Source organism: Perca flavescens, chromosome 5, assembly GCF_004354835.1.
Source record: "Perca flavescens isolate YP-PL-M2 chromosome 5, PFLA_1.0, whole genome shotgun sequence".
NCBI classification, from domain to species: Eukaryota; Metazoa; Chordata; class Actinopteri; order Perciformes; family Percidae; genus Perca; species Perca flavescens.
In genome coordinates this window covers 5,027,744-5,055,314 of record NC_041335.1, presented here as the reverse complement: position 1 = coordinate 5,055,314, position 27,571 = coordinate 5,027,744, and the positions used below count along the sequence as shown (strand labels likewise).

The following is a 27,571-nucleotide window of genomic DNA, read 5'->3' as shown; positions in this document are numbered from 1 at the left end:
TTTTCTGGAAAGTAATCGGGAGAAACAGCTGTTTAACAATCTTGAATAAAACAAAATGCAAATGACACAAAAAAGCTATATTTAACTAACCATCCACCCAAATGACTGTATAGTTTTCGTCTGCATTCCTGTGAATGCTTAAAGGGCCAGTTTGCCCAAAAAACTAAAACAAATTAAAAGATGATATGGTTTTTGCTGTAATTTGACTTCACTATGGACCGCAGACATTTTTGACTTGTCATAGTGGGAAAAGCACAGCTGAAATTGATAACCTTAACGATGGCTCAGTTCCATTAAGTGTCCCAGTAAGATATTTCAGTGAGTCAGCATGCACAATACCAGGGCCTCTCCTAAGTGGAATGCAGCCATCATTAATGGTTTTGAATACACCTGTGCTTTTCCTACTATGACGTGTCAACATGTCTGCCATGAAAAAGGTCTATAAAGTCCATTCTCAGTGTTGGTGCACTGCAGCTTTCTCGTTTCCACATCACACATCACACTTGTGTTAGTTGCCACTGGATCCTGATTGGTTTCCAAACTAGTTGTAACGTCACGCTGCTGCTCGTACATACACATGTTAAACTGAGATTTAAGGGGAGCGCAGAGAAACTTTCCTCCTTCAGCATATGAATGTGAAAACAGCTGGCTGGTTTCAAACTCTGCACATACATCGTGTAACAATAAATGAAGTAGCCTAACTATAAGCAAAACACTTTTTTGACTGGGGAGGGGGGGTCTTTAAAGTGTTCACTGTGGGTGTGTGATGTGCATAAAATTCTGTTGACCTTCCACTTCAAATCCACTTAACTTGCCTTTTATTATCACACAAACTTCACCTTATACGCCTTATGTATTATATATGAACTTCTACTTGTAATTGCTTTACATAGGCCTATTTGTATTTCTTTTACACCTTGGTTGTCCTGATTTGTTTATCAAATTGTTTTCCGATTAGGATTAGTGTCTTTCTATGTTCTTATGATGGTGTTGCTTCCTTTTCTGTGTTGTTTTTGTATTATTCTTGTTTTTTTCTTTCTTTGTCTTTGTGGCAGACTCCATGGTATTGTAAATGAGGGCCGCCCCTCAATGATCTCTCGAGAATAAATAAAGGTTGAACATGAAACATGTCTACTAACTGGTTAACCCCTGTGTTGTCTAATGCTGCGTTCCAGGCAACGTGTAACTCGTGTTTTCACAACTTTCAAAGCAGTCAAACCCATAACTTACTACCCGTGAACTCGTACCAGATCGTTGAATGATAGTTTTTGACGTCACACACACATAAACAACAATGGCGACCACTGTTGATGCAGTACAGACGCCGGTGATTAACGGTGAGAAATAGAAATAAATAGACAGAAATAGGCAACGTAAAGTAATTCCGCACATTGTAATCAAAACAATACACATACAATTGTGTACTACTACAGGTTATGTTTATGAAATGAAGCCCAAAATATGTCGCCGACTAGAAACCGCTAGTATCAGCTAGCGCTAGCTAACGTCAACGGTAGGTAGCCGCTAGCTAGAAGGGTTTGTGGTGACTTTGCCTGGAACGCTACCAAGTCGTGAGTCGTGACTTGAAGTCGTAACTTACGGGCTGAAAATGGTGCCTGGAACGCAATTTCTATTTTAGAAATATGGGTTTCTTTTTAACTACCTAATTTTATTACCCCAAAATAACATGGATGATTCCATACAACGTGCTTCGCAAGAACAACAAAAGATCGGATCTCTACTTTCATTGACTTTTGTTCAATTTTTTAGCATTTGAAAAAACAATACCCTCACCGAACTTTGTTATATACCCTTCTGTGATTATCCTTCCTTTAATATAAGTCTAAATAATTAATCATTTCTGCTTTTTAAACTCAAGGATTAGGTATAATTTTCATATAAATAAGTTTAAAACTAGTGGTAATAAGTTGGTGTTAGGGGTGTTTATACATAGTAGTGAAAACAAGTGTAAAACGGCAAAGATAAGTGCCAAAAACATTTGAAAAAAGCGCCAAAAGTGTTGAAAAAAGGAACAAAAAAACATCAGAATAACAATTGATTTTCAGTTTTGACCCGGGAGGGCGACAAGTGCATGGTCCAAAGGAAGACAACAAAAGGGTTAAGTACACCCAAGCCGTGGGCGGCTGTGGCGGTCGTCTACCAACCGGAAGGTCGGTGGTTCGATCCCTGGCCCCTGCAGTCTACGTGTCCAAGTGTCCTTGGGCAAGAACCCCCGAATTGCTCCCGATGTTGTGCCAGTGAATGTTTATCTGATGAGCAGGTAGCCCCTTGTGTGGCAGCCTCGGCCACCAGTGTATGTATGTGTGTGTGTGTGAGAATGGTGAATGGTGCCTGTGCTGTTTAAAGCGCTTTGAGTAGGCCTAGTCACTAAGACTAGAAAAGCACTATCTAAATACAGTCCATTTACAAAGAGTAAAACACAGACTAAACTAGCTCCATTTCATAACTGTCCAACATTGTTGCAAGAGACCAACAACATTGTTCATGTAACACGTCATACGAACAATGTTTCCTACTAATGTTTTCCACAGCGCGACAGGCTGTTTATGAGCAAGTCTTATTGGGGCTCAGGACGCTTTAGCTAACAGTTCCGTTTATCGTGCTACCAAGAAACGGCTTCCAATATAACATCGTTTTGGTCCCTGTGGAGCACTAACAGGACAGCTGGGTGATGGATCCCATCAAGTGCAACTGTCAGTCACAAACGACAGTCCTTCCTGAGCCAAAGCTATGTCCTATTGTTATTCTTGGGTATCAGTAATGGGGTATGTGTGTTTGGCTAGCATCCCTAAATCTCATGAACTCTAACAATGGTTGGACAATAGGGATGAGGGGAGTGGTGGTGGAGGGGGAATTGTCTTCTTTACCTGGCCCTCTGACTAAAGAAGGCAAGGAGTATTTATAGACCATAAGCATGCCCCATTATGTGGGGAGAGGGGTCAGTATATCTACCCCCTTTGTGTTCAGCTTCATCATAAAGCAGCCGGGATACTGCTTGGTCCTCATCAGCTATATACCACTGAAACATGGTGAGTGGATACAGATTTCATTTGTTTAAAGTACCACCAGACTGTAAAGGGGACATTCTGTTTCTGCTGCATGTGTTTATATAGTATATTGTATGAAATACTTATATGATATACTGTCATGGCATGTTTTGATGAATTGCTCTTCTCACACCAATAATAATGAATCAATTTACCCCATGTCAATATGGGGCACTGAATACAGATCAACAAAACAAGACCATCAATAGGACAGCACTCCAGTTGTCCCATTGATGATTTGTAATTGATTATTTGTGTTTACTCGCAATGTTGAAACGAAAATAAAAAATAAAAAAACTGTATGAATTGATAATTGTAGCATGGAGAGGAGAAAGGAGGAGATAAGGGAAACAACGGAGGAGATAAAAGAAGATAAGAGGACATTAAAGAAGAGGGGAGAAAATGAAAGGAAAGGAAATAAGGAGAGGAGAGAAAAGAGAAGACCCTTTGTTTCCTCCTCTTTCCGCTAACGGTCTCTGTCAGAGGGGAGGAGAGGAAAGAGGAGGAGAGGAGACAAGAGCGAGTAGAGAAAAGGAAATGACAGGAAATACGGAGAGGAGAAGATAAAAAGGAGAGAAGAGTAGAGGAAACAGGAGAGGAAAAAAAAGAAGAAAGAGAGGAGCAACAGGCACAGGCTACAAACGGGTCAAAAAATAATGAAATGTATCGTGTTGGTCAGTGAAGTTTCTGCTGGTCCTTTCAGGTTGACCTGCACTGGGCAGCATCAAGAAACCAATTCTGCCTCACATCCCACGATTGCACGAATCCTCTTAAAAAACGAAAAAAAAAAATAAAGAAATAAATGAAGCTGAGCGCCAGAGGTCCCGTCCATGAGATATACAAGTGCTCCGGAGCTAATCCACAACGAGGGTTAGACAGCAGCTGTCGAGAGGCCCGTGAATCCCAGCAATAGGACGGCGTAGCGCTGCATCCCCTTACGCTGTTTTTTTTTCCCAGTTCCTTGGCAGTCGTGTAAATAGCTCGACATAATCCTAGCCTCCCAGGGATTTCTGATCAAACAGGGCTCAGTGTACCAAACTGTCATCACCCAGCCAGGCCCTATAGAATAATCCCCCCGTGTGATCCTGGGACTGTGGGAGTGCGGGCAGCGGACCACACCCTCCCCAGGCTTAGTCTGCATTCTCACAAAATTGGAGGCTTGAGTAAATATTTCCATAACAAACTGACAGTGTTTGTAATCCCTCCTAATGAAATGCGTGCCCCGGTATAAACCTTGCCTGTTGTGCAATTAATGCCCCCCCACACACACACACACACACACTCTGTAAGTTTGCTCATCACCGGCTCGCTATCATAAGAGCATGTGTCACAGTAAAACCGATAAAGAGTGGAGCTGGCGCAGAGAGCCAGGTGATGATCGTGCCATTATTACTGAATCTAATTAGAGTGTGATTGTCCAAACTCTGCAGTCACCCAAGAAGGCAAAGAAGAGATCCGACGGAGCCGGCTCAAATGTGTTCTCCATGTTTGAACAGGCCCAGATCCAGGAGTTCAAAGAAGTCAGTGCTCTGCCAAATGTTTTCTTTCACATAGAATTTGAGCGTGTTTGCTCTGTGGTGGATGCTTACTGTGCATACAGGAGACACAGCATGTAACAATAAAACTTCTGCAGGCTTTTACTATCATGGATCAAAACAGAGACGGTTTCATTGACAAGAATGACCTGAGAGACACTTTTGCAGCTTTAGGTAGGACCGCCTGTGTGTCTGTTTATTGTATTGTATGTCTCTTTTGAGTTGTAAGGGTTCCACATTGTCACATTTCATTTGAGTGTACCCAGTTGTAAACCTTGTTAGAGCTGGAGCAATTGGGCGAGAAAATAATTTTAAAGGTCCCATGGCCAATTTATAATCGTTAACGAAAACGAACGAATAACGAAAACTAGATGGGAAAAAACATTGTCGTTAACTGAAATAAAAATAAAAATGAGGCATTACAAAAAAACGATAACTTAACTAAAACTGTAATGTCTGTTTGCAAAACTAACTAAAATGAAATAAAATTATCGAGTAAATGTCCTTAGTTTTCGTCTTTGTCAATGTCTTTCACAGAGCAAATAACGTTATATCTTTCAGAGTTGACATTTCCGACCTGTTTTATTCAGTCTATGCCGTAGACATATAGGTTCCGACTGGGAACCCAGAAATTCCGACATTCCACGTCAAATTGAACACAACATGTCCGTGCCCTTCGCCTGGCATCATAGCGGTGGGCCATGGCATGAAAATGTCACTTTATGAGATTTTTTAACATTAATATGCGTTCCCCCAGCCTGCCTATGGTCCCCCAGTGGCTTGAAATGGCGATAGGTGTAAACTGATCCCTGGGTATCCTGCTCTGACTTTGAGAAAATGAAAGCTCAGATGGGCCGATCTGGAATCTTCCCTTTATGATGTCATAAAGGGAAAGGTTACCTCCCCTTTCTCTGCTTTGCCCACCCAGAGAATTTGGCCTGCCCATGAGAAAGAGAGAGACATCATGGCTTGCAAACAAACGAAGCATGACAACTGGTCAAGGCCCCCCACCCTCCACTTTGCCCCCCCTCTCTCCTCCTCAATAGCTACAGACACAGAAATGGCACATCCTAAGGAAAGCTCATTGTGGGACTGGCTCTAGTGGCTGTAATTCTGCACCAAGGCTGAATGTGGGGAAAGAGACTTCAGATACAGTATTAGGGGACCACTAAGGTCTATATAAAAGAGACTTCAGATACAGTATTAGGGGACCACTAAGGTCTATATAAAAGAGACTTCAGATACAGTATTAGGGGACCACTAAGGCCTATATAAAAGAGACTTCAGATACAGTATTAGGGGACCACTAAGGTCTATATAAAAGAGACTTCAGATACAGTATTAGGGGACCACTAAGGTCTATATAAAAGAGACTTCAGATACAGTATTAGGGGACCACTAAGGTCTATATAAAAGAGACTTCAGATACAGTATTAGGGGGCCACTAAGGTCTATATAAAAGAGACTTCAGATACAGTATTAGGGGACCATTAAGGTCTATATAAAAGAGACTTCAGATACAGTATTAGGGGGCCACTAAGTTCTATATAAGAGACTTCAGATACAGTATTAGGGGACCACTAAGGTTTATATAAAAGAGACTTCAGATACATTATTAGGGGACCACTAAAGTCTATATAAAAGAGACTTCAGATACAGTATTAGGGGGCCACTAAGGTCTATATAAAAGAGACTTCAGATACAGTATTAGGGGACCACTAAGGCCTATATAAAAGAGACTTCAGATACAGTATTATGGGACCACTAAGGTCTATATAAAAGCATCCAAAAGCAGCATGTCATGGGACCTTTAATAATCAATTTATCTTTGAAGTACTTTTTTCAAGCAAAAAATGCAAAACATTCTCTGGTTCCAGCTTCTGAGCATTTCCTGTTTTTCTTTGTCTTATGTAAAGTAAACTGAATCTTTGTTTTTGGAAGTACTATAGGGATGTCACATTAGGATTCTGGGATATTATGATGCATTATTTCTCTTTGGTTGTAACATTTTATTGACCAAATGATTCATCAATCATTCGAGAAAATACTAGTCAGATTGATCAATTATGGAAATAATCGTTAGTTGCAGCTCTAAACCTTTGACCACCTCCCTCTCTAGGCCGTTTAAATGTCAAGCAAGAAGAGATTGATGAGATGCTGACGGAGGCCCCAGGACCGGTTAATTTCACGGTCTTTCTCACCATGTTTGGAGAGAAACTAAAAGGTGAGGGCCAGTGTTCTGGATATTCCAAAAGCCTGGTTGTAGCAATTTATTTCAGGACCACGGCAATCCTTGAAAAAAAAAAAAAAAAGATGATAGATACCTTTGTTTACATTTTTCATCAACTGCGAGCTGCCGCTGTTCCTCTCCAGGTGCTGACCCGGAGGAGACCATCCTCAACGCTTTCAAAGTCTTTGATCCTGATGGGAAGGGAACGTTAAAGAAAGACTTGTGAGTAACAGTCTTTAGTGCTCTGTTAGATAGATAGATAGATAGATAGATAGATAGATAGATAGATAGATAGATAGATAGATAGATAGATAGATACTTTATTGATCCCCAAGTGGAAATTCAAGGTCCCAGTAGCTTAAAGACATAACACACAACATACACATACAATCATAAACAGGATGATAAAATGACAAATCCACATGAATAATACGGACAATAAAAGAAAAGATACTAAATAAAAAATCCACATGAATGTACTAAGGGTATAAGCATGAGACTCTTGCAGTGACAGGGCAGGGACTGACCCTGTGAGTCAGTATGCATGGTAAGGTGCTCTACGAGAGTGTGGTATGGTCATGGTCATGGTCATGGTGGTAGTGCAAATAAGTCCAATAGTGCAAGGATACAGTCTAGAGACCAGCATTAAATATGGACAATATAAGAGAATAATGTAGACAGTAATATAAAAAATATAGCAGTGCAAGGACAAAGTTTAAAAAAAAAAGACAGATAACATTAAATATGGACATTATAAGGGAATAAAGTAGACAGTAGGATAGACACAACTCAACAGTCAATATTAGAGGTTTGAAGTAATAGGGTTACAGCCATTATTCAGGTATTAAGTTAGATGAGGTGGGCGTCCATTAGGGCTGGGTACCGAATTCAATATTTTTTTAGGCACTGACTGAATTACCTCTATAGCATCGGGAAAAAAGCCTTGTCATTCAATACCCAATTTCAATACCCAAGGAGTAAATGGCATCAGCGTCAGTGAGCCAATAAGCATGCAGCGTGCTTCTACCAAGATCTGATAATGCTGCTGATTGGCTGTTTAACGTCACATGTCGTAATGACAGGCAGGAAAAAAAAAAACTATGTTACGTGCAGAGATACAGCTCACGTAGTAGGAGCTGGAAAAAAAATTAACAAGATTTGTACCGTTTTATAAAATTGGTATTTAGGAACCATTATCCAAGTCCCAGTATATTGGTATCTAAATGTTTGGAGCGATACCCAGCCCTGGCGTCCAGTGTGCTCATCATCGCTGCTTGTCTTTACAGTGTGACAGAGATGTTGACGACCCAGGCAGACAGGTTCACCCCTGAAGAGGTTAGAGCTCCGCCTCAGACAATTGATAAGTTCCATTAAAGATATCATTCACTCCAAAATAAATCATCTTTTTATTGTACTTTATACCCATAGATGGAACAGATGTTTGCTGCCTTCCCACCAGATGTAGCAGGAAACCTAGACTACAACAATCTGGTCCACGTCATCACACACGGTGAAGAGAAGGACCAAGAATAGATGATTCCTGAGCTGGCGCTCTAGGTCATAGACCTAGAGTCATAGCACAATAGGTCACATTTGCGCCAAAATATCACACAAACTACAGCGGAAATATTTTATATTTCACATTCATTCAAATAAATGACATTTTTGCATGAATGTATCAATTCCGTATTCATTGTAGTGTGTGTATACCACACTGTGTACATGTGATCTCTTGATATGTAATGGGTGAAATAAAAATCTATGAGCTCACAGAAAAGGAAGTGTTTAATAATATGTTCTGACACGACATTCTATGAGATGTTTTTTGCTGAATGAATAACGGAAGGGAGGGTTTGTATCACTGGCAGTAGCAGTGAAGAAGATATGTGAAAAAGATCCACTTGCATATTGGCATAAGCATAACGTTTTGATGATGTGGGAGATTTTCAGGGGGTCAGGAGGTTAAACATGCAGGCTTGTGAGGGTGTTAGCTAATCCCAGTGTGAGGAACAACAATTACTCTTTTCCGTTTGGCTCCAGGGATATAGATTTGTGTGCGGCTTTGCTTCCCAAAGTTGCATCAGAAAAAAAGCTGTTTCAGTAGTGATATTTAATTTGAATTATTAGAATTAGCTGGATATAGTCTTTAAGTTGCAGTCCAGTGCTGAGTGTGCAGCAATAGGATATGCAAAGGTTAAAAAATATGAAATTAAATATAAAAATATCTATATATCTGTCTGAGCAGTTTCTCTCATTAAACACTTTGGCTGGGGTTTGCAAAGATACCCTACAGTGTCTCTTTAGGGACGTCTACATGTTTCTATTTTCTTTTAACTTTAACCTCGGAAGATTAAACTACATATGTATTCAATTGTTGTTTTCTGCAACCAAAACAACATCCATCAGCTCATTTTTGATGAAAATATGAAAATGAGTCTATACTATTTACTTTATGTTAATGGTCAACCTAATCTGTAATTAAAGGTGCAGTAGGTAAGGTAACTAACTTTCTGTCATATTTGCTGAAACTGACCCTATGTTCCATTAGAACTACATGTAGCAGGTAATTAAAAAAAAAATCTGGCTCCTCTGGCACCACCTTTGGGGGAGGTGGGTCTAACTGCACGTCAATCACTGCTCATGCACACACATTCATTCTCCCTTGTGGGGGGAGGGGCTTAGGAGACCGTTTGGGCTTTGGCAGAAAGGGGGGGAGGGACTGAGAAGATGTCGATGTTAAATTTTTTTGGCTAAGTCCTGGATCTTCACAATCCTACCTACAGCACCTTTAAAGTTAACATTGCGACTTAATTTAATATTATATGAAATTAAAAGTGTTACATTTGATAAGGGAAATGTATTCTTTTTTGTTTGCCAGATTCCATACGTGCTTAGCTAGCCTACATGACATTAAAATTTCACAACAGTACTCCCCTATGAAAACTGAAAGCAGCATAACATGAGCAGGAACTGTATGAATTTGTTCCCTGGTAATATAGGTTATCATATCACAACTGCCAAAACACCATGCCATGCTTTTTACTAACACATCTAGTCTTATCATTGTTTAGGAATTATCAATTATTAAGCTACTGTATAATTACCCTGTGATAAGCTCTCTCTTTTAATGGCACCAACCAAAATTTCAGAATCATATGATTTGCATTTTAAATTTGACATACTGTGTAAATAAAATACTGCTCAACTGAACAGCAATCAACTAATCTTAAATAAACCTAGATTGACTTAAAATGCTTAACAATGCATTTGAGAGAATTACTGCACCTAACATGTAAAGTAGTGGAAATGTAAAGCTTGTTTTTCTCCAGTAAGCTAACTATACATAATAATAGGCTACTAATGTAACTAGGGTGCTTTAAAATAGTGCTGTCCTAGTATTATTCTGATCATTCTTAATCAGGGCCATGGTTTAACTACTGTAGAAATACCATAGCAAACCCTTGATAATAAAATCTTTGATTTATAATTCATGAGAAGGAATTTCTGTCTGTGGTTCGTGAAGACTGATGCTCATAATATCTAGGCTACTTGATAGTCAAGTTGACGTGTTGCTATTTTTCTTATATTTTTACACTCTCAAACTCAGCTTTATCTAAATGGGTTAAAGAGTCTTTCTCCATCCAGGACAGTAGGGGGCAGCGGCAGAGCAGCCTCCTTGAAGCAGCTGGCTAGCTGTACAAGGTGCGGCAGAGAGAAAAACAGAGACGGGACACCACCATCGCTAGCTAACGGCTAGCGTTTATTTTTTTTTAAGTCCCTGTTTCTTAGCAAAAAGGCTAACATTTGATGTAGAAATTGTCTAAACTGGGATATCTAAGTAGCTTATTAGATTGTCAAAAGTGTCGACGACCAGCTGAACAGAAGCAGGGTCACACCATCAACATATTTAGCTAGCTAGCTACCGTCAGCCCGGAAAAATCAACGAAGCTAACGTTAGGGAGCTAATGCCAGGTTAGCTTAGCGGGTTAGCTTTCACGAGTGTGTTAACGCCAAGACCTTAGATTTGACTGAATCGATTTTATCAACGCCAACGCTGCAATGGCTGACGTTGACAAGCTCAACATAGACAGTATCATCCAACGTCTTTTAGAAGGTAAGGCAATGTTGAAGTACTGCATATAAATTACTTTGGTTATCTGCATGTTGATGTGACCACCGCTAGATTAGATAGCTAACGTTACGCGTCTAGCTTTAGCGAATGCTTTTCAACATATTGTAAAATAACTAGCTAACGTTAATTAGTCATTTTTAATGCTCACCTTTTTTCACCTAATGTCTTTCTGGTTTGAGAATGTTATTGTACCTGAAGGGCACGGTCCGGGTACTTGGTCCGATACACATTGTATTTCTCTCGTACACAAACACCAACATTGCGCATTTCGGCGCGGTATATAACGTTATATTCACCTTTTGTCCCACACAGCCTCAGCATAGAGATACCGTACCAGGCATTACCAACTCTGCTGGAACTGTTCCAACTGTTGTTTTTGCTTAGCTTTGTTTATGTTTTCTTGTTGCCAGTCAGAGGGGCAAAGCCTGGCAAGAATGTCCAGCTGCAGGAGAATGAGATTCGTGGATTATGCCTGAAGTCCAGGGAGATCTTTCTCAGTCAACCCATTCTTCTGGAACTGGAGGCCCCTCTCAAGATTTGTGGTAAGTGAGATTTGTATGTGTATACATCTATTAGAAAATAAACTTTTATTTGTATAGTGTTATGAAAAGCATTATTTTTTTTTTATTTCAACAAGGGGACAATGCCACATTACGATTCAACACGATTGCATGCAATTCACTTTGGTGCTGCAAGTGCATTGATTTACCTTTTTGTCCTGCAGGTGATATCCACGGGCAATACTATGACCTGCTGAGGCTGTTTGAGTATGGGGGCTTCCCTCCAGAAAGCAACTATCTGTTTCTGGGGGACTATGTGGACAGGGGGAAGCAGTCTTTGGAAACCATCTGCCTTCTGCTGGCCTACAAAATCAAATACCAAGAGAACTTCTTCCTGTTGAGGGGAAACCATGAGTGTGCTTCAATCAACAGAATATATGGTTTCTATGATGAGTGTGAGTATTGTGCCTCTGTGGCCAGTAAAATTATTCCTAAAAGTTGTTATTATAATTTTTTCCCCCCAAGCATTTTATATCAGTTTTATTGTATATTGTAGTAGTGACGGTTTGAGTTAATTCCTGGTTTTAATTGTGTTTTGTCCCTTTTATACTGTTTGACTTAAGTGCACTTTGTCACACAAAAATGTTGTTTAGGGCTGCATGGGGTGCAATATTTGTTAAAGGCAAAATATGTGTCAAACAATTCTGAATTAAGTATTGTGGTGCTACAGAGACGTCCCAGCCTGCACATAGAATCCTACAGACTAAAGAAAAAAAAAATCGTTTATTGGTACAGATCCTTGCAAAAATCACACTATAATCACTTTTTCAATTTTACTATTTTTCAATGAAAATGAGAATAATCATACAAAAATGATCATTGCCTCCAAAATCGTGAATCATATCGCAATTGCAATATCAGTCCAAAGAAAATTGGCAATTTAATATTTTCCTCATATATTTTCCGCCCTACTTTTTTTTTTTTTTTTTTTTGTCTTCACACAGTCTATACGGACGATGTGCAGCAGCAGAAGTGCCCTTATTGCTAAAAAATAATGCTGAATTGAAATCTTTTATTTTTTTCTTTTTCCTGAAATGTTTAGGTAAAAGAAGGTACAACATCAAACTCTGGAAGACCTTCACAGATTGTTTTAACTGCCTCCCTATTGCCGCCATCGTTGATGAGAAGATCTTTTGCTGCCACGGAGGTGTGTTTTGTTTTTTGTACCTTTTTTTGATGTCCGCCACTTCCATTTGTCCTTAACCCTTTGTGTTGTCTTTGGGTCAAATTTGACCCATTTTCTAAATGTCTATAACTAAATAAGGGGTTCTTTTTAAATACCTAAATTACCAAAAATAACATGCAAAAGATCAGATGTCTAATTTCATTGAATTTGGGGTGTTTTGTTAGCATTTGAAAAAGAAATTGAAACGTTTCGTAACAGTATCCCAACTGAACTTTGACATATACCAGTCTGTGATTATCCTTCCTTTTAATATTAGTCTAAATAGTTCATAATCTTTCTGCTTTTTTAACTCAAGGATTGGGTATAATTTCCTATAAATGAGGTTTATTGACCATGAATTCCAAAAATAAGTGTAAAACTAGTAATAAGTTGGTGTAAGTGGTGTTTATACGTGGTAGTGAAAAGAAATTTAAAATGGCAACAAAAAAGCGCCAAAAACATTGAAAAAAGGATCACAAAGGTCAGAAAAGGTGTGTATTTTTTCGTTTTGGCCCGGGAGGACGACAAGTGCATGGTCCAATGGAAGACCACACAAGTTAAGTAATGCTGTCTTTGCGGTTTGTGACGTAGGTGTGTAATAGCTATTGACCTCAGTATCAGTGTGTTTATTTGTACTTTTACTGCCGTTCCGTTTAGGACTCTCGCCTGACCTTCAGTCCATGGAGCAGATCAGACGCATCATGCGCCCCACTGATGTGCCCGACCAAGGTCTGCTGTGCGATTTGCTCTGGTCTGATCCAGACAAGGATGTTTTGGGCTGGGGGGAGAACGACCGGGGTGTATCATTTACCTTTGGCTCAGAGGTGGTTGCCAAGTTCCTGCACAAGCACGACCTGGATCTGATCTGTCGTGCCCATCAGGTAATCGCAATGCCTTCTCTCATTACAACATACTTTATTGTCTACTTTTTTTCTTTTTATGCATTTGCAAAGAGTACTGTTTACAAAGGGCTCGTTAAAAGTTTTAAAGACATATCACACCCAGCAGGACACATTAAGACACATTTACATAAAAACTCAATACAAAATAGAAGCTACAAAAAGGAGCACCAGGTACTTGATGGTGAGAACAGAATCTCTATTAAATAAATAGATGTAAAGATTATAAACCGAAATGTGACACGGCGGTAGATTTTTATTTTATTTTTTTTAACATGCTGAATGCTCTTGACACAAGGACTGCAGTACAACACGTACTGGGCAGAGAACTGGCACAATACTGCGCTTTGTGCACTGGACAGTTTGTTCTCAACCTTTTTCGGGTTGTGACCCCTCGAAGATAAAGACCCCTGATCCCTGGTTGCATATGTCTAGTGGTTGTCACCATTTTTGTTTTTAAGATTATTTTATGTGCGCCTGCTCTACCAACTGAGCTAACCCGGCCACGGTTGTCACCAGTTTGACAGAATTGTTCCCCCCCCCCCCTTGTTTTATTTGAAAACAATTAAAAGACTTGAAGAAGTAGGGCCAAAAGGAATGTCTGAAAAGTACACTGCACAGGACTAGATCATACACTCTTCATGACAAAACATTGATTCGAGTAGTGGTTTTCAAAGTGTTTAAACCTGTCTTTTCTTTTATTATTATCATCATCTCACTTGCAGGTTGTTGAGGATGGCTATGAATTCTTCGCAAAGAGGCAGCTTGTCACTTTGTTCTCAGCGCCTAACTATTGTGGAGAGTTTGACAATGCTGGTGCCATGATGAGTGTGGATGAGACCCTCATGTGCTCTTTCCAGGTAAGGTGCAAAGGCAAATGTGGCTATTTGTAAATCATACTGTCCTTAAATACTTAACGCACAAGCTTGTGCAATAAAATGTACTGACATTTTGTCTCCTAATTCTGCACCTCACCAGCAGTTCAATCTAGACAGTTGGCCTTATTTCCTTCTTTTTTTAAAGGCATACTATGCAGTTTCTGTTTTTGTCAAACGGCTACCCCTAGAGTCGCTGTGGACTACTTGTATTTGACGTTACTGTCGTAAATACCACTCACGCAGAGCCATCTCTGTACTCACGGCCTGATTCCCCCTCTGGCATTGGAGAGATACAGCCTCAATAGAGGTAGCTTGTGTGCTATGCTAGCATTAGCATAACACCGGACCTGTGGCCCCGCTATTCCTCTCCCTCCTCCCTCTGCGCCGCCTCCTAGACCTGCCAACAATCCACAGAGAGCCCAACGCTCTCGCTATGTCGTCTGGGATGTTGTGCGTATAATGAAAGACGCTCGAAATAGAGAATAGTAAAGTAGTTTGTGATTCTTGCGAGATTTGGCGGGGCGCCACCTCCCACACCTGCATTGCTAGTTTGGCCAGCGGTGCGCCCCCCCCCCCTCGCTTTGCTATCGGGATGATTCGCCCTACTACGAGTTTGTTTACCATTGAAATGACTTCAAAGCTGTTATATTAAGGTACAAATCTTGCATAGTGTGCCTTTTAAGATCATGTGCTTACACATTAAACACTAGGTACTACTAACAACAACCAGTTTGTATTTAGTTCATTGTTGTACAATTGAGACATATGTTACAGTTGCACAGTATGTCTAATTAAAGTGTAAATCATATTTTTTCTAAAATTACTTAATGCACAAGTGTGTGCATTAAGTAACAATTGAACAACAGCACATATGCGACTACAGGTAGAACATTTATTTTAAAAAAAAGTAACATATCAATCCTTTTTTCTATTTAATTTATTATTTTGTGGATTTTAATGAATTGAAAATGTAAATAATCATGAAAAAACATCCTTCACAAATTTTTTTTTTGAGAATTGAATATTATGCTGGATGAACATTGGTTCCCCTGCAAAAGGAAAGGCGTGTTTGACAGCAATGTATCTTCCTTTTGTAGATTTTGAAACCAGCCGAGAAGAAGAAGCCCAACGGCAGCCGTCCCGTGACTCCCCCCCGCAACATGGTCACCAAGCAAGCCAAGAAATGAGTGGGGGGGACACAATTGCTGGAGTCTCATTCCTATGTTCTGCTTTTCGTTTTTCTGCATTTGAAGGATTGGTTGTCCTTCATGCTGCCAATACTGAAAAGATGTTCACTCCTACCCGATGAAAGCAAACTATTTTGTTGTTTTGTTCACAGGGGTAAATTGATATGTCACCATGAAAACCTCAGGTGTTTTGCACTCCATTTTGCAGCTAGTCTTTGCCACATATGACTGTTCAATCAGGAAAAATTTAATAATATGGCTACTTATGCACAGGAATGCCTTTGTTTGAAGCTGTGCACAATTTTTCCAATTCCTTTCATGTCTTATTCATTTGTCTTTTTTTCACGGTAATGTCGGCAATGGGTATTAATGGCTATAAAAACCAAGGGGGAAAAAGTCACAAAAACCTGTTTACTTATGTACAATTTTATTTACAGTTTATTTACAGTTGGTGTCATAGGATATTGACTTGCACTGCATCATCACATTTTTAAACAGGTCTTGTGCTAAACTAAATGAATTAATAAACACTCTTGTAATGTCTAAATCTTTCTAATAAACTTTGAGTGTATTTTAGGGCGATATTGGTATCTGAATGTCATTTGTTTCTCAAACTTTAGCTTTAAAAAAAAATCGCAATACAAACTGAAATACAATTGTAAATCGCTATGGTTGGGCTCCCATCAGGCAACACCCACAAGGGGGAGACAGAATATAGTGCAAAATCCAATTCGGCAAGTGAGGTGTGAAATATTACATATTTATTTATATATACACACAAAGCGCTTTCAAGTCTGTATGAAAACAAACGTAATATTTAAAGAATTAAAATCTTTTCATATAGCCGCCATTTTAAGTTCATTTGTCCACGTCTAGTTGTACTCACTGACGTATATAGGTTGTACTCGGTTGTATTACTTAAGATAAAGGCTGACTGAAGTTGTATTTCCTTATTAGGAAACGTAGATTGCGTAACGATGTCTGACGTCAGAGCAGTCACAAGACCTTGCTAGCAGAGCCGAGCGCAGTGTGTGAGGACACGGGGCAACCGGTTCACACTTTGTTTTATATAGTGGTCTCAAAGGCAGGACTGACACCATGGCCGCGGAGAACCAGCACTTACGGGTCTTTTGGAATAGAAGAGGCGACTTTTTTCGGTGATTTCTTTTTTGTTTTTCTTCCCAGATATCACAGCGCAAGAACAAAGCTCCTCGAGTCTGTACTTACATCATTGCGTATGCGTGCGTGGCGGCTGTTGGCGGCGGCGGCAGTGTCTGGCTAGCTCAGCCGCACATCACAGTCACGTTAGCAAGTCAACGTTGGACATCGCCGCTAAGCTAGCAGGGTTGCTAGCTTGGCCGGTTTGTTTTGGTAGGAGCTGGTGTGTAGGTGATGTTGTCCGTCCTGTCGTACGGTAGACTTGTGGCCAGAGCTGTCATCGGCGGACTTTCTCAGACAGACGGCCGAGACTACAGCCTGGTGACGGCGAGCTGTGGCTTCGGCAAGGACTTTCGCAAAGGCATCCTGAAGAAAGGGATGTGCTATGGGGACGACGCGTGCTTCATCGCCCGACACAGATCCGCTGATGTTTTGGGTGAGTACCGTGCTTTGTTTGCTAGAGAAGCATTAACCAAACAATGCGACATCACCTTGTATAACATTGGCTATGACGTGAATGGGAGGTCAAAGGTCACTCACTTTATCAGAAGGCTGAAATACCTTATTCGAAGGTTGGGGTTGCACGTGCAATGCAAAATATTATAGTTACAGTTCAGAAGGCTCATGCAAGTGAACAGAGCGGGTGCTTTCACGTACCCGCTGCCAACTTCACTTGAGTATTTGTTTGCATTTTGTTTTTGATTTACCTGCGACACACTGCTGCATTTTCTCTGAGCCAAGTAGGCTTGAACCTGTATCTCTATTGTGTGGAGAATTCATTCCTTACACCGTCACTGTCTTAGGTACACAAAAACAATCCAGGCTTTAAAATCTCTATTTAGGGTGGATTAAAATGGCTTTTCAGCATACAGACCATGAATCCCATATAAACAACCTGTTATTTTAACACATCTGCAGGACCTTGCAGCTCTGCTGCATGTCTGTGTGCTGATGCATCCTTGTGCTATTCAAGACACACAAGTAACCATAAAAAAAATAATCAGGACCAAGCATTTCACCAAGCTATGGTTATTGTTTGGAAGGTTTGATTAGTTGCAAAGTTCTGTGCTTGCTTTGAGCGGGCCTGTTTGTCTGTTCTGTTCTCTGGCACAGGCTGAGGAGACGCAGAGGGCCATCCTTGTATGGGCAGTCCTGGGAGTAACGAGGCTAAAGTTTCCTTTCTGGGAAAATCTTTGACCTGACCAAATGCTCCTATGGGAACAAGTGCTTTTATTAACCCACAATACAGATCATTTCTATATTAAGATAAATGCACACTTGCAATGGGGAGATTTTTTTTTTATGCATTTGGGGAATCACAGATTTTCTGTTTTGAAGCCAAGAGACAAAATATATGATCAGTGGGGCCCTTAAACGTAATTATCTACCGTGGATATAAAATAACATCTAGCTATGTTTCAGTTTTTCCCAAAGAACTTCTGTAGATGATCAGGAAAAACCCACCGTATAATGTAATCAGGAATGACTGAAACAGTGACAGTCAAAGATGAACTTCTTACTGACGCAGGCTGTTCTGTGACATTTCCTTGATTTCTTGAACACGTCATTTATTTCTTCTGTACTGGATGTCCTTTTTGCATCTTGGTGAAAGTGGCCATTGTTTTTCTTTATTGTGCAGCTGCATGGCATTGTTCTTGTTTTCTCGCAAGATCCTCACTTGTGGAGCAAGACTGAGCAATGTCAAGAATGAGGATTATGTTTCTAAGCTTGTTTGTACTTGAGCTGTTTTATATAAAAAAAAAAAAAAGGTTCAAAAAGCAGTATTAGGCACAGTACCTAATGCATACAGTATTAGTGATAGAAGGGGGAGTTGTTGGACTGTTTATTAAGGTGAAAATTATGAATTCCAATCATACCATTTTTCATTTACCGTTTTTAGGTGTAGCAGATGGAGTAGGTGGCTGGCGAGACTATGGAGTAGACCCATCGCAGTTTTCAGGCACACTGATGAAGACGTGCGAGAGGCTGGTGAAGGAAGGACGCTTCGTCCCCAGCAACCCAGTGGGAGTCCTCACCAGCAGCTACTACGAGCTGCTGCAGAACAAAGTGCCCCTGCTGGGTGAGTAAAGCCGCCGGAAACGCAGGATCCCAGTGTTCATAATACACATTAAAGTAGACGGGGCCCTATCAATGCATTATACTGTAGAATACCTTCTGTGCTTATGTGAATGAATATTCCTGTTCATAACCAGTGCCTGGGGAAACGCAACAATATGCTCAGGCCGTGTCCACCATCTGTGGTACCAGGATGTCTGGATATTTTGCTGCTGCTCTGTATTGGTCATCACCAGACCCAAACGGAACCGTTTTTAGCAGTGATCCAGAATGAAAATCTGTTGTGTTTATGTGCTTGGGGGGTTGGAGATGTATTAACATTCTGAGTTTTATTTTTTCTTTAAAATCTGTGGAGAAAACCTTTTTTTTTAGGCACCGACCGAATTGCCTCTGAGGTATCAAGTAACGAAAAAAATGCCTCGTCATTCATTACCCAATTCTTTTACCCAATCTTTCCTTTCTCTCAACTTTTCCGCGGTGTGACGCTATTCTCGCACATGTAGGGAACCTCGTGAATTAACCTGCAACATGTCAGCTGTTTGGAAATTCTTCAGCGTGTGGGCCGAAGATAAGAAGATTGCAATAGGCAACCACCTGCAAGGAAAAAGTAGGGCGTGGAGGGACGACACCAAAAACCAAATTTGTTTTTAGTTGAATAATGGATGTGAAAAAAAGGAAATGGTTCCAACATTGCACTTTAGATGTGTGTGAATTTCCCACACCAGGAGTCATTTATATAGTTCTATTTTATAGTGATCCATTATCTGTTCGGTGCAAAATGTTCCATTAAAGAAAAGCTGGAAAATCAATATTTGTGTGTGCTGTAAAGTGGTTAGAAGAAATGAAATCGGTATCGGCTGGCCTAACTCAAAGAAAATCTGAATTGGCCTAGAAAGTTGTAATCTGTGCATCTCTAATACCCAGCCCTGCTGGTCATCACCCTGTTCGTTCCTCTACAGTTGTTGTGATGATCCTATCTTAGTTTAATAAGTACAAAAAGACTGCCAAGGTCGCCTCCTTTTCCGACCTGTTTTGTATTAAACGTGTTATCGCGGGACTGCAGACCGTGATACTCCCTAGGTTTCCTGCTCAGCGCCTCTAACCTTGTTCCAAACCTCACTAAACTAATTAAGATCCATGCCATGCACTCTGCCGGACAGTAAAGTTGTGGAGGGCACACTGTGCGTGCCAAGGAAACTGTACGTTTTCCATGTGGTTTGGATCGGAGCGCACTGTCAAGGGTTAGGTTTGTTTGTTCCGCCCGTTCACTTTAAGTGGTGGCTGGATGGAAGATTTTTTCATCGTGAGTCAGAACCGCCAGATCGCATTAAGAGGGCCTGGGAATGGCTCTTGTTCTGACTTGCTCCATGCAGGACACTTTCAGACTCCCTTTCCCTCCTTCACACTGATTTCCAACAACAAAGCATGCGCCAACGTATAACACCAGTGACTGCATGTTTTGGGAACAGATCTGTCTGTGCCAGTACTTTTCCATCCCATTTTTTTTTTTTTATCACATGTGCAGCAGGGGAAACAACACTGTATTGTGCTGTTCCTTCACGGCAGAGGGAATGTTCTTGAGGCCGGCAGTGTGTGTGTATAATTGTGCTGCTGGCGCGAAGAAAGGGAGTGAGTCACAGTGCGTGAGGGGTTTTCAAGGTTGATCCCAGAGAGCATATTTTTGGTGGGCCGGATGAGTCAGCAGCAGGGTGTGGCTGCCCACTCCACCAGCTCACGTTTCCTCTTCGCCGTCTCCCACACGGTGGAACGCCAAACATTCTTCAAACCACTACGCTGGTTGTGGTACGTCAAGTTTGTGTATTCAGGCTGACGTCATCAATCGGTCTCCCGAAACACACTCCAGATGGATATCGTTCCGTAAACGGAGAGGAATCTTCTAAGCTATGAAGCTGTAGAAAGACCGGAGGAAAAGACTGTTTTTCAGGCTGTTTGTCTTCATCCAGGCATTGTTAAGAAAAGTATGTATTCAAATAGAACCCCTAAATGGCAAATTTCTTGACCTGATTGTAGCCTGCATGAGAACATTGCTGATCTCGTTTTAGAACAACACAAAATGTGCCAAAATAATATAAATATCAATTCTTGCAATACTTTTTTTTTTTTAGTTAGGTAATGAATATTCTGTAGTGTAGTTGTTACATTATAACATTACAATAGTCGTTACCTTTGCTGCGCTCCATTTACAATCGGGGTCGGAACTGGGAATGATGTCACACCAGAGTTGACTGCGTTTGGGTTAACAAGTTGAAAAAAAAAAACATTTATAGTGGCCGGTTAGCTCGGTTGGTGGAGCGGGCGCACACGTGTGGAGGTGTGTTCCTCGGCGCAGGGGGTTCGGGTCCGACCTGTGACTGTTTCCTGCATGTCTTCCGCCCCCTCTCTCTGTCTCTCTCTCTCTCTTTTCTCTTTCATATCTCAGCTTTCCTGTCCATTGAAGATGGAAATGCCCACAAATAATCTTAAAAAAAGGTTAGCTTATCGTTAGCAATACCAGTTGTTAACGACACATTATGCCGTACTGTCCACAGATGGAAGATGGGACAGTACCGTGTGTACGACTGATGTAACGAGACACAAATTGGACAAACGTGCTATAATAAACCGAATATTCAAACCACTTTCACTGCCGTCGATGCTCGGGCCGGCCATGTTGGATTGGGGTGTCGTGGGTTGGTGGGGTTCTCCTTAAATTGTCCGGTCGGGAATCTGACTTCACAGGGTGTTTCTTCCCGTTTAAATTTCTGACTTCCCTGTTCATCTGGAACGCACCACGAGACCCAGCCGATGATGCAGACCATATTTGCATTTCAGTTTTTTGTGTATTTTCAAACCCTTGCCTAACATTTGCATTCAAGACTGAAAGGAAATATGTGTGTCTGTGTCTGTGTACGTTCTCAGGCAGCAGCACGGCCTGCATTGTGATTTTGGACCGGCAGAGTCACCGGCTGCACACAGCCAACCTGGGAGACTCGGGCTTCCTGTTGGTCCGGGGAGGGGAGGTGGTCCACCGCTCGGACGAGCAGCAGCACTACTTCAACACGCCCTTCCAGCTGTCCATCGCCCCCCCGGGGGCCGAAGGAGCCGTCCTCAGTGACAGGTGAGGCACCCAACAAGGCAGTGCATCGTACACCTGCTGCCAAAAAAAACATGTGAACTGGTGTGTTCAGGGGACCGTACGTACAACAGCAAATGGAACCGTTGATAGAGGAGGCGATGCGTTCCGTACAGCAGATGTAATAAAGCCACACAGATCACATGCAGATGTAACAAAGGCGCTGAGCTGACAACGCACCGCGCTACATTTTGTCGCGCTTGTGTCCCTCGCTTGCCGCGGCGTTTTGTGAACGCAGCGGGGGTGCGACAGCGTGTCAGGGGGGGCCACGTGCTGCCGTGTCTCGCCGCTGCCGCTTGCCAAGCAGTAGCACAGCAGACGTCAGAGTGCAGGGCGAGCGCTGGACGTTTGCCAAGCTCTCCCTCTCGCCCGGGTCAAAGTCTGCGTGTGGGCTGATGCCAAACCCAAGAGGCCCACAGCAGCCTCGGCCACCTTCTCTCTCCGTCCGCCTTGAACCAAGGAAGATTAGTCTGAGCCTCTTAAACGCATTTCTGAGGGAAGATGAACCTGAACTGCATGTCACCAGTGGTACAGAATGAGTTTTTTTTTTATTTTTTTTATTAAAGACCTTAATTCAGTCTCCTCTAACCTATTGTCAAGGTCAGTTGACGGGGATTTAATGTGGTTCCTGAAGTTACTTTCATTTTGTGTGTGGCTTTTTTAGTCATTCAGTTGAGTGATTTTTACATTGAGTGCAGTGGCAGATTAAGCTTTCAATCCTAGATCACTAACATAGCAACCGATTTTAAAAGAGTGCAAGGGTCAGAACCTGAAGTGCACTAAAAACTTTCCTTTAGATACAAGAAAAGGTTCCTTGAAGGCCAAAGATCTGGAGCGTGTTGAGGTGGTAAGGGAGACGGCGACAACCGGTATACTTCTGTGTTTTCAACATGCAGCCCAATATGGATTCCTATGCTATGTGGGCTACTTAACCCTCTTTATTTGTTTGCCACACAAGCGAATGAATGAAATTTAGCTTTCATTGAAATTATAAATAAAGATAAGATATCCTTGGTGGCATTTGAGATATGGCTTTGGCTCATCATGGATGCCAATTACATTTCGATGACCGCTGCTCACCCAGTGCTTCTCGTACTTTCATATCTAACTGTAGGTGTCCATAATGCATATGTAATAGTGTCCTTCTATGGGCTCTACCTAGCTGCTGTACTTTTTTATTTATTTTTTTCCATGTGAACTATATTTTCAGAGCCATCAAAGTCACAGGACAGGCTGTCCCAGAGAGCTTTGGCTCAATGTTTCATGATGCAGTTTGTAATAAATAATAATAACTGACTCGGGGAGGCGGGGGGGCAGCAGGGTTAATGGCATTTTCCAAGAAGTTTAACTTGACACTGACCATCTAAGCAGCTGCCTATATGTATTTGTAGCACCCACCATCATAATTGAAGCATTTTTTTTTTTTTTTTTTTCCAACAAAATAAACCGTGAGGATTCCTTGAATTTGTCCTGATTCTGTACATGTGATTTAAGTTTATGTAACCAAGATGAAATACCAGCAGCAATTGGGAGTCTAGCTTTCTAAGTTGTCAGTGGATATCCCCCCCCGGGTAGAGTAATGTGCCGTAATCGGAGAGAGGAGAAGCTGGGTTAGAGGTTCAGATTAGTTATCAGGTCAGACGGGACAGATTTCCTGCAAAAGAGAGAAAGAATGCCCTTAAAGGAATACGCCACCGTTTGTTGAAATAGGACTTATAACGGTCTCCCCTGGTTGTAGATAGGTGGGCCAATGCATTTTTTGTCTGAGTGCAAGTAATTCGTTTTTTTTTTTTTTTTTTTTGTCGGCTCACTTTTACTCATAACATGCTAACCGGCAACATAGGATTCCATTCACTACGCTAAGCTAACTAGCGGCGGCGCTGCCGATGTTGCACCGGACTAAAACAATGCATGCACAAAAAATGCGTTGGCCCACCTATCTACAGGTAGGGGAGACCGCGATAAGCCCTATTTCAACAAAAGGTGGCGTATCCCTTTAAATGGCCACTTTTGCCGATGCCAGTGTCAAGTCTGTATTTTAGTTTACACCGTTGAGATGAAACCCCGTTCCGTTTAAATCCTGAATCCCTGAAATGACCAACCTCATTGCGTGCCTGTGTCCTGTGCCTGACTTGACCACGTCTGTGCCCGCAGCCCCGACGCAGCAGACAGCTCTTCGTTCGACGTCCAGCTGGGGGACATCATCCTCACCGCCACCGACGGGCTCTTCGACAACATGCCCGACTACATGATCCTGCAAGAGTTGAAGAAACTCAAGGTGAGTCACGCTGAGGCCCAAACAGGTTTCGTCCGGCGTATGTTCTATCAGTGGAATGCAAACTTCATGCCTGCTTTTGTTTTGTTTTTTTGTTTTCGCTCCAAAGAACACAAACTATGAGAGCATCCAGCAGACCGCCCGCAGCATCGCAGAGCAGGCCCACGTACTGGCGTATGACCCCAACTACATGTCGCCTTTTGCACAGTTTGCTTGTGACAACGGACTGAATGTAAGGGGTAAGTGTCTCAGTTCTGCTTGGACCGAATGGAATCTGATGCATATGTCCTTTTTTCAGACTGATCTCATGAAGTGGCATATGTATGCCATTTTAGCGTGTTATCAAGACGCATAATCGCTTTTTAGCGTTTAACAAACGCAATTCGGCCGCCATTGACCTACATTACGAGTGTATTGTCGCCATAGCGAGTAGTATAAAGGGAGGTTGGTTGGGGTGGCGGATGGGTAAAACACAGGACTTTCACCCTGGAGAGCCGGGATCGCGTCCGGCGTGTGTCTATTTTTCAGCCGTTTTTTATTTTTTTAATCCTTCCGTAAGCCTTTCTTTCCTAAATCCAACTGTTAATTGTTTTCCTAAGCGTGTTTTTGTCGTTATTTTCCGTGGTTTTTGTGTTACTAAAGCCTTTCCCTGTGTTCTTTTCCTAAACCCAACTATAACTTTATTTATTTATTTTTTTACATGCATGACGTTGTTCTCGCGATAGTACGTCACGTTCTCGCGATAACACACAACGTGGCGACGCCACATGGTGGGTATGTTTACATCTGCTGTATACAGCGTAGACATACACGTGGATAGCTGAAAATGCGTACAGATAACACGCCATTTGGCTTTAGGAAAGTGGCGTGTATGTTTACACAAAGTCATGATGCCATGTTGGCTTTTTTTGCTTTCGACGCTTTATTAAATAGGTGGACAATGGTACATGACACGGCTGTTTTCTTGGTTGAAATATTAAAAAAACATTTTAGCTTAGCAACATCCTAACAGGATATTGTTTCTTTTCTGCCCAGGAGGAAAGCCAGATGACATCACAGTGCTGCTGTCTATAGTGGCAGAATACACCGACTAGAGTCTGTGTGGACGGGGGACGGGGGGGGTGGCATCTGCCTCCACAGGTGATGGACTGCTTTGATTCCTGCTGGTCAGGATGAAGGACTGATGTCAGATGCTTTATCCGCATGTGTCGACTCTATTCTGCCTCATCCCCCAGCTGACCATCAACCCCTTCTGCCCCCCCTTTCTGCCCCCCCCCCCCCAAAAAAAAAACAAAACTCCTGTTTACATCAGAGAGTTGCTGAATAAAGGGGACTAGAGGCCTGATGAATCCTCTTGGCCAGGCTGCATTGTTGGCATCTCTGCAGCGTTCCGGTGCTCTCTCTGGATAATCCCATTGCCAGGGATAAGCAGTCATCGTGAACGTCGGAGCTGAGGATCGTGGCTGACGAGGATCAGTCGTCTTTCTCTGACTGGGTGTTTTGGGCGGGGAGGGAGTTCAGATTCAAAAGACCGAGGCAGACGTAGCCAGACGGTACAGGTTGTAGGCTTTTTAAAGCGGCACCATGCTGGGCAGCTGGAAGGGAAAGATGCAGTCCATCAGTAGTGCTAAGAAGGGAACTGCACAGGAGATGGCGGCACGACGGCTCAATAAATGGGCTGCTTTGTGCGAGCAAATGATACAGTGGTAGTTAGAAAACCTCAGTCAAAGGGCCTGGAACCTCGTATGTGGGTGCAGGGAGCATATGTTTGAGGACCGGTGTGCTGTTCTGGGATGTTAGGGTTATGTTTAATATTTGCAAAAAATAAATGAGCGTATGTGACATTCATACATCTGTGGTTAGTGTCTTGGCAGGGTGATCCAATAAGATTTGATGAAGAGCAGCAGCTGCCTTTTCCATGCCAGTGTAATTCAAGTCTCGCACACATTTTTGTTGCCTAGTGGCGGTTACGATGAGGATTTTATAGTTCAAAGCCCTCGCCAGATATATGTTGTGTCAAACTCCCTTTAATCTCGCTGCTGCTGCAAAAGTCTCGATTGTGATTTACATGCGATGTGTCTATGGATATGTGTATGTGTGATGAATGCCCTTGTGTGCTTGTCAGTGAGACAATTGATACGTGTAATTAGTTTGTATGAAATGGACGTGAAGGCTACAAACTTCTCCATTTCCACGGGGCTGCATCGGCGTCGCAGCCTCAAAACGCACAAAGCTTAAGAAGCATATCTGAAAAAGCTCAACACAGAGGAAGTTGGTCAGGTGACCAAATGTATTTTTGTAACTTTGTTCAGTGGTATTGTTGAATTCTTTGGACTGATCACCACATCAGAGTAGCTTTAGAAACTGTTGTTAACAATCAGCATTTCCATACCCCTCTCTCTCCTCCCTCTCTCCCCCTCCTGCTTCAGACCTCCAAGGGCACATTTTTTAAGTCGGGTCACTGCCGATTTCATGTGAAAAATTTTAATGTTTCCATTACATCATTACAGATTTGCACTCTGCATTTACCACCACTTTCACCCACAGTTGAAAATATTTCTTAGTAAAAAAAAAAAAAAAAAAAATCCATATTTTGTGTAATGTTTTAATGATGTGCCTTATATCAGGTGTGGTTGATCCTGGCAAACGTCCATAATTCCTTAAACCCCTGACTATGTGCCAGGTGCTGAGCACAAAGCTGGAAACTGTTAGGTAGGCAAAAAGAGTCAAAAAAGCTTTCCCATCATGCCCTGCTGTCTTAACACTAGATATTTTTACCTACAGTATGTAAACCTTTCATCTCCTGAAATCGGCTTCTCTGCACACAGTCAGGAGCTTAGGAATAGTGATAAAAGCCATTGCAACGCTTAGAAACTCCTCCCTGTGGATCTTCAGATCACTGTTTACAATCTGCACTATCTAATGGACTGTATTCCTACTTAAGCTGACAAGTTCCCACTGGAAGACTGCAGTGTCAGGTGTCCTTTTTAAAATGGGCATGGAAGAGCAGTGAATGGTCGAAATGGGAGTTTTAAAGTGTTCTAGCACTGAGGACAATCTAAGCAGCCTTAACCATATTACAAAGCAATTCTCCCGGTCAGATGGAACTGCCACCGTTGGCTTTGTGGTTCCTGCTTCCTGACTCATACCTGCCCTGTCACCTCATATTCCTCTTCCAAACCCTTTGTTACAACCAGAGCATGCGTCTGTATATATTTTGGGTGTACAGTTCAATGAAGATCTAAGCTCTAAAAAAAAAAAAAAAAAAAAAAAAA

At 41.8% G+C, this 27,571-nt stretch overlaps 3 protein-coding genes across 3 annotated transcripts; all 3 read left to right on the top strand.

Moving 5' to 3' along the window:
- The first annotated feature begins 2,944 nt into the window (after nt 1–2,944).
- myl2b (myosin, light chain 2b, regulatory, cardiac, slow) lies at nt 2,945–8,610 on the top strand. The gene is made up of 7 exons (XM_028578564.1): nt 2,945–3,050; nt 4,499–4,588; nt 4,702–4,777; nt 6,723–6,827; nt 6,977–7,055; nt 8,120–8,168; nt 8,262–8,610. The coding sequence occupies exons 1-7, from the start codon at nt 3,048–3,050 to the stop codon at nt 8,364–8,366; spliced, it is 507 nt and encodes a 168-aa protein (XP_028434365.1). The 5' UTR covers nt 2,945–3,047; the 3' UTR covers nt 8,367–8,610.
- Nucleotides 8,611–10,430: 1,820 nt separating this feature from the next.
- Nucleotides 10,431–16,236, top strand: LOC114555082 (protein phosphatase 1, catalytic subunit, gamma isozyme). The gene is made up of 7 exons (XM_028577184.1): nt 10,431–10,947; nt 11,376–11,507; nt 11,690–11,920; nt 12,568–12,672; nt 13,348–13,571; nt 14,315–14,449; nt 15,565–16,236. The coding sequence occupies exons 1-7, from the start codon at nt 10,893–10,895 to the stop codon at nt 15,652–15,654; spliced, it is 972 nt and encodes a 323-aa protein (XP_028432985.1). The 5' UTR covers nt 10,431–10,892; the 3' UTR covers nt 15,655–16,236.
- Nucleotides 16,237–16,622: 386 nt separating this feature from the next.
- Nucleotides 16,623–25,571, top strand: pptc7a (protein phosphatase targeting COQ7 a). The gene is made up of 6 exons (XM_028577185.1): nt 16,623–17,248; nt 18,713–18,892; nt 21,808–22,006; nt 24,176–24,299; nt 24,406–24,535; nt 25,332–25,571. The coding sequence occupies exons 1-6, from the start codon at nt 17,047–17,049 to the stop codon at nt 25,388–25,390; spliced, it is 894 nt and encodes a 297-aa protein (XP_028432986.1). The 5' UTR covers nt 16,623–17,046; the 3' UTR covers nt 25,391–25,571.
- Nucleotides 25,572–27,571: the final 2,000 nt, after the last annotated feature.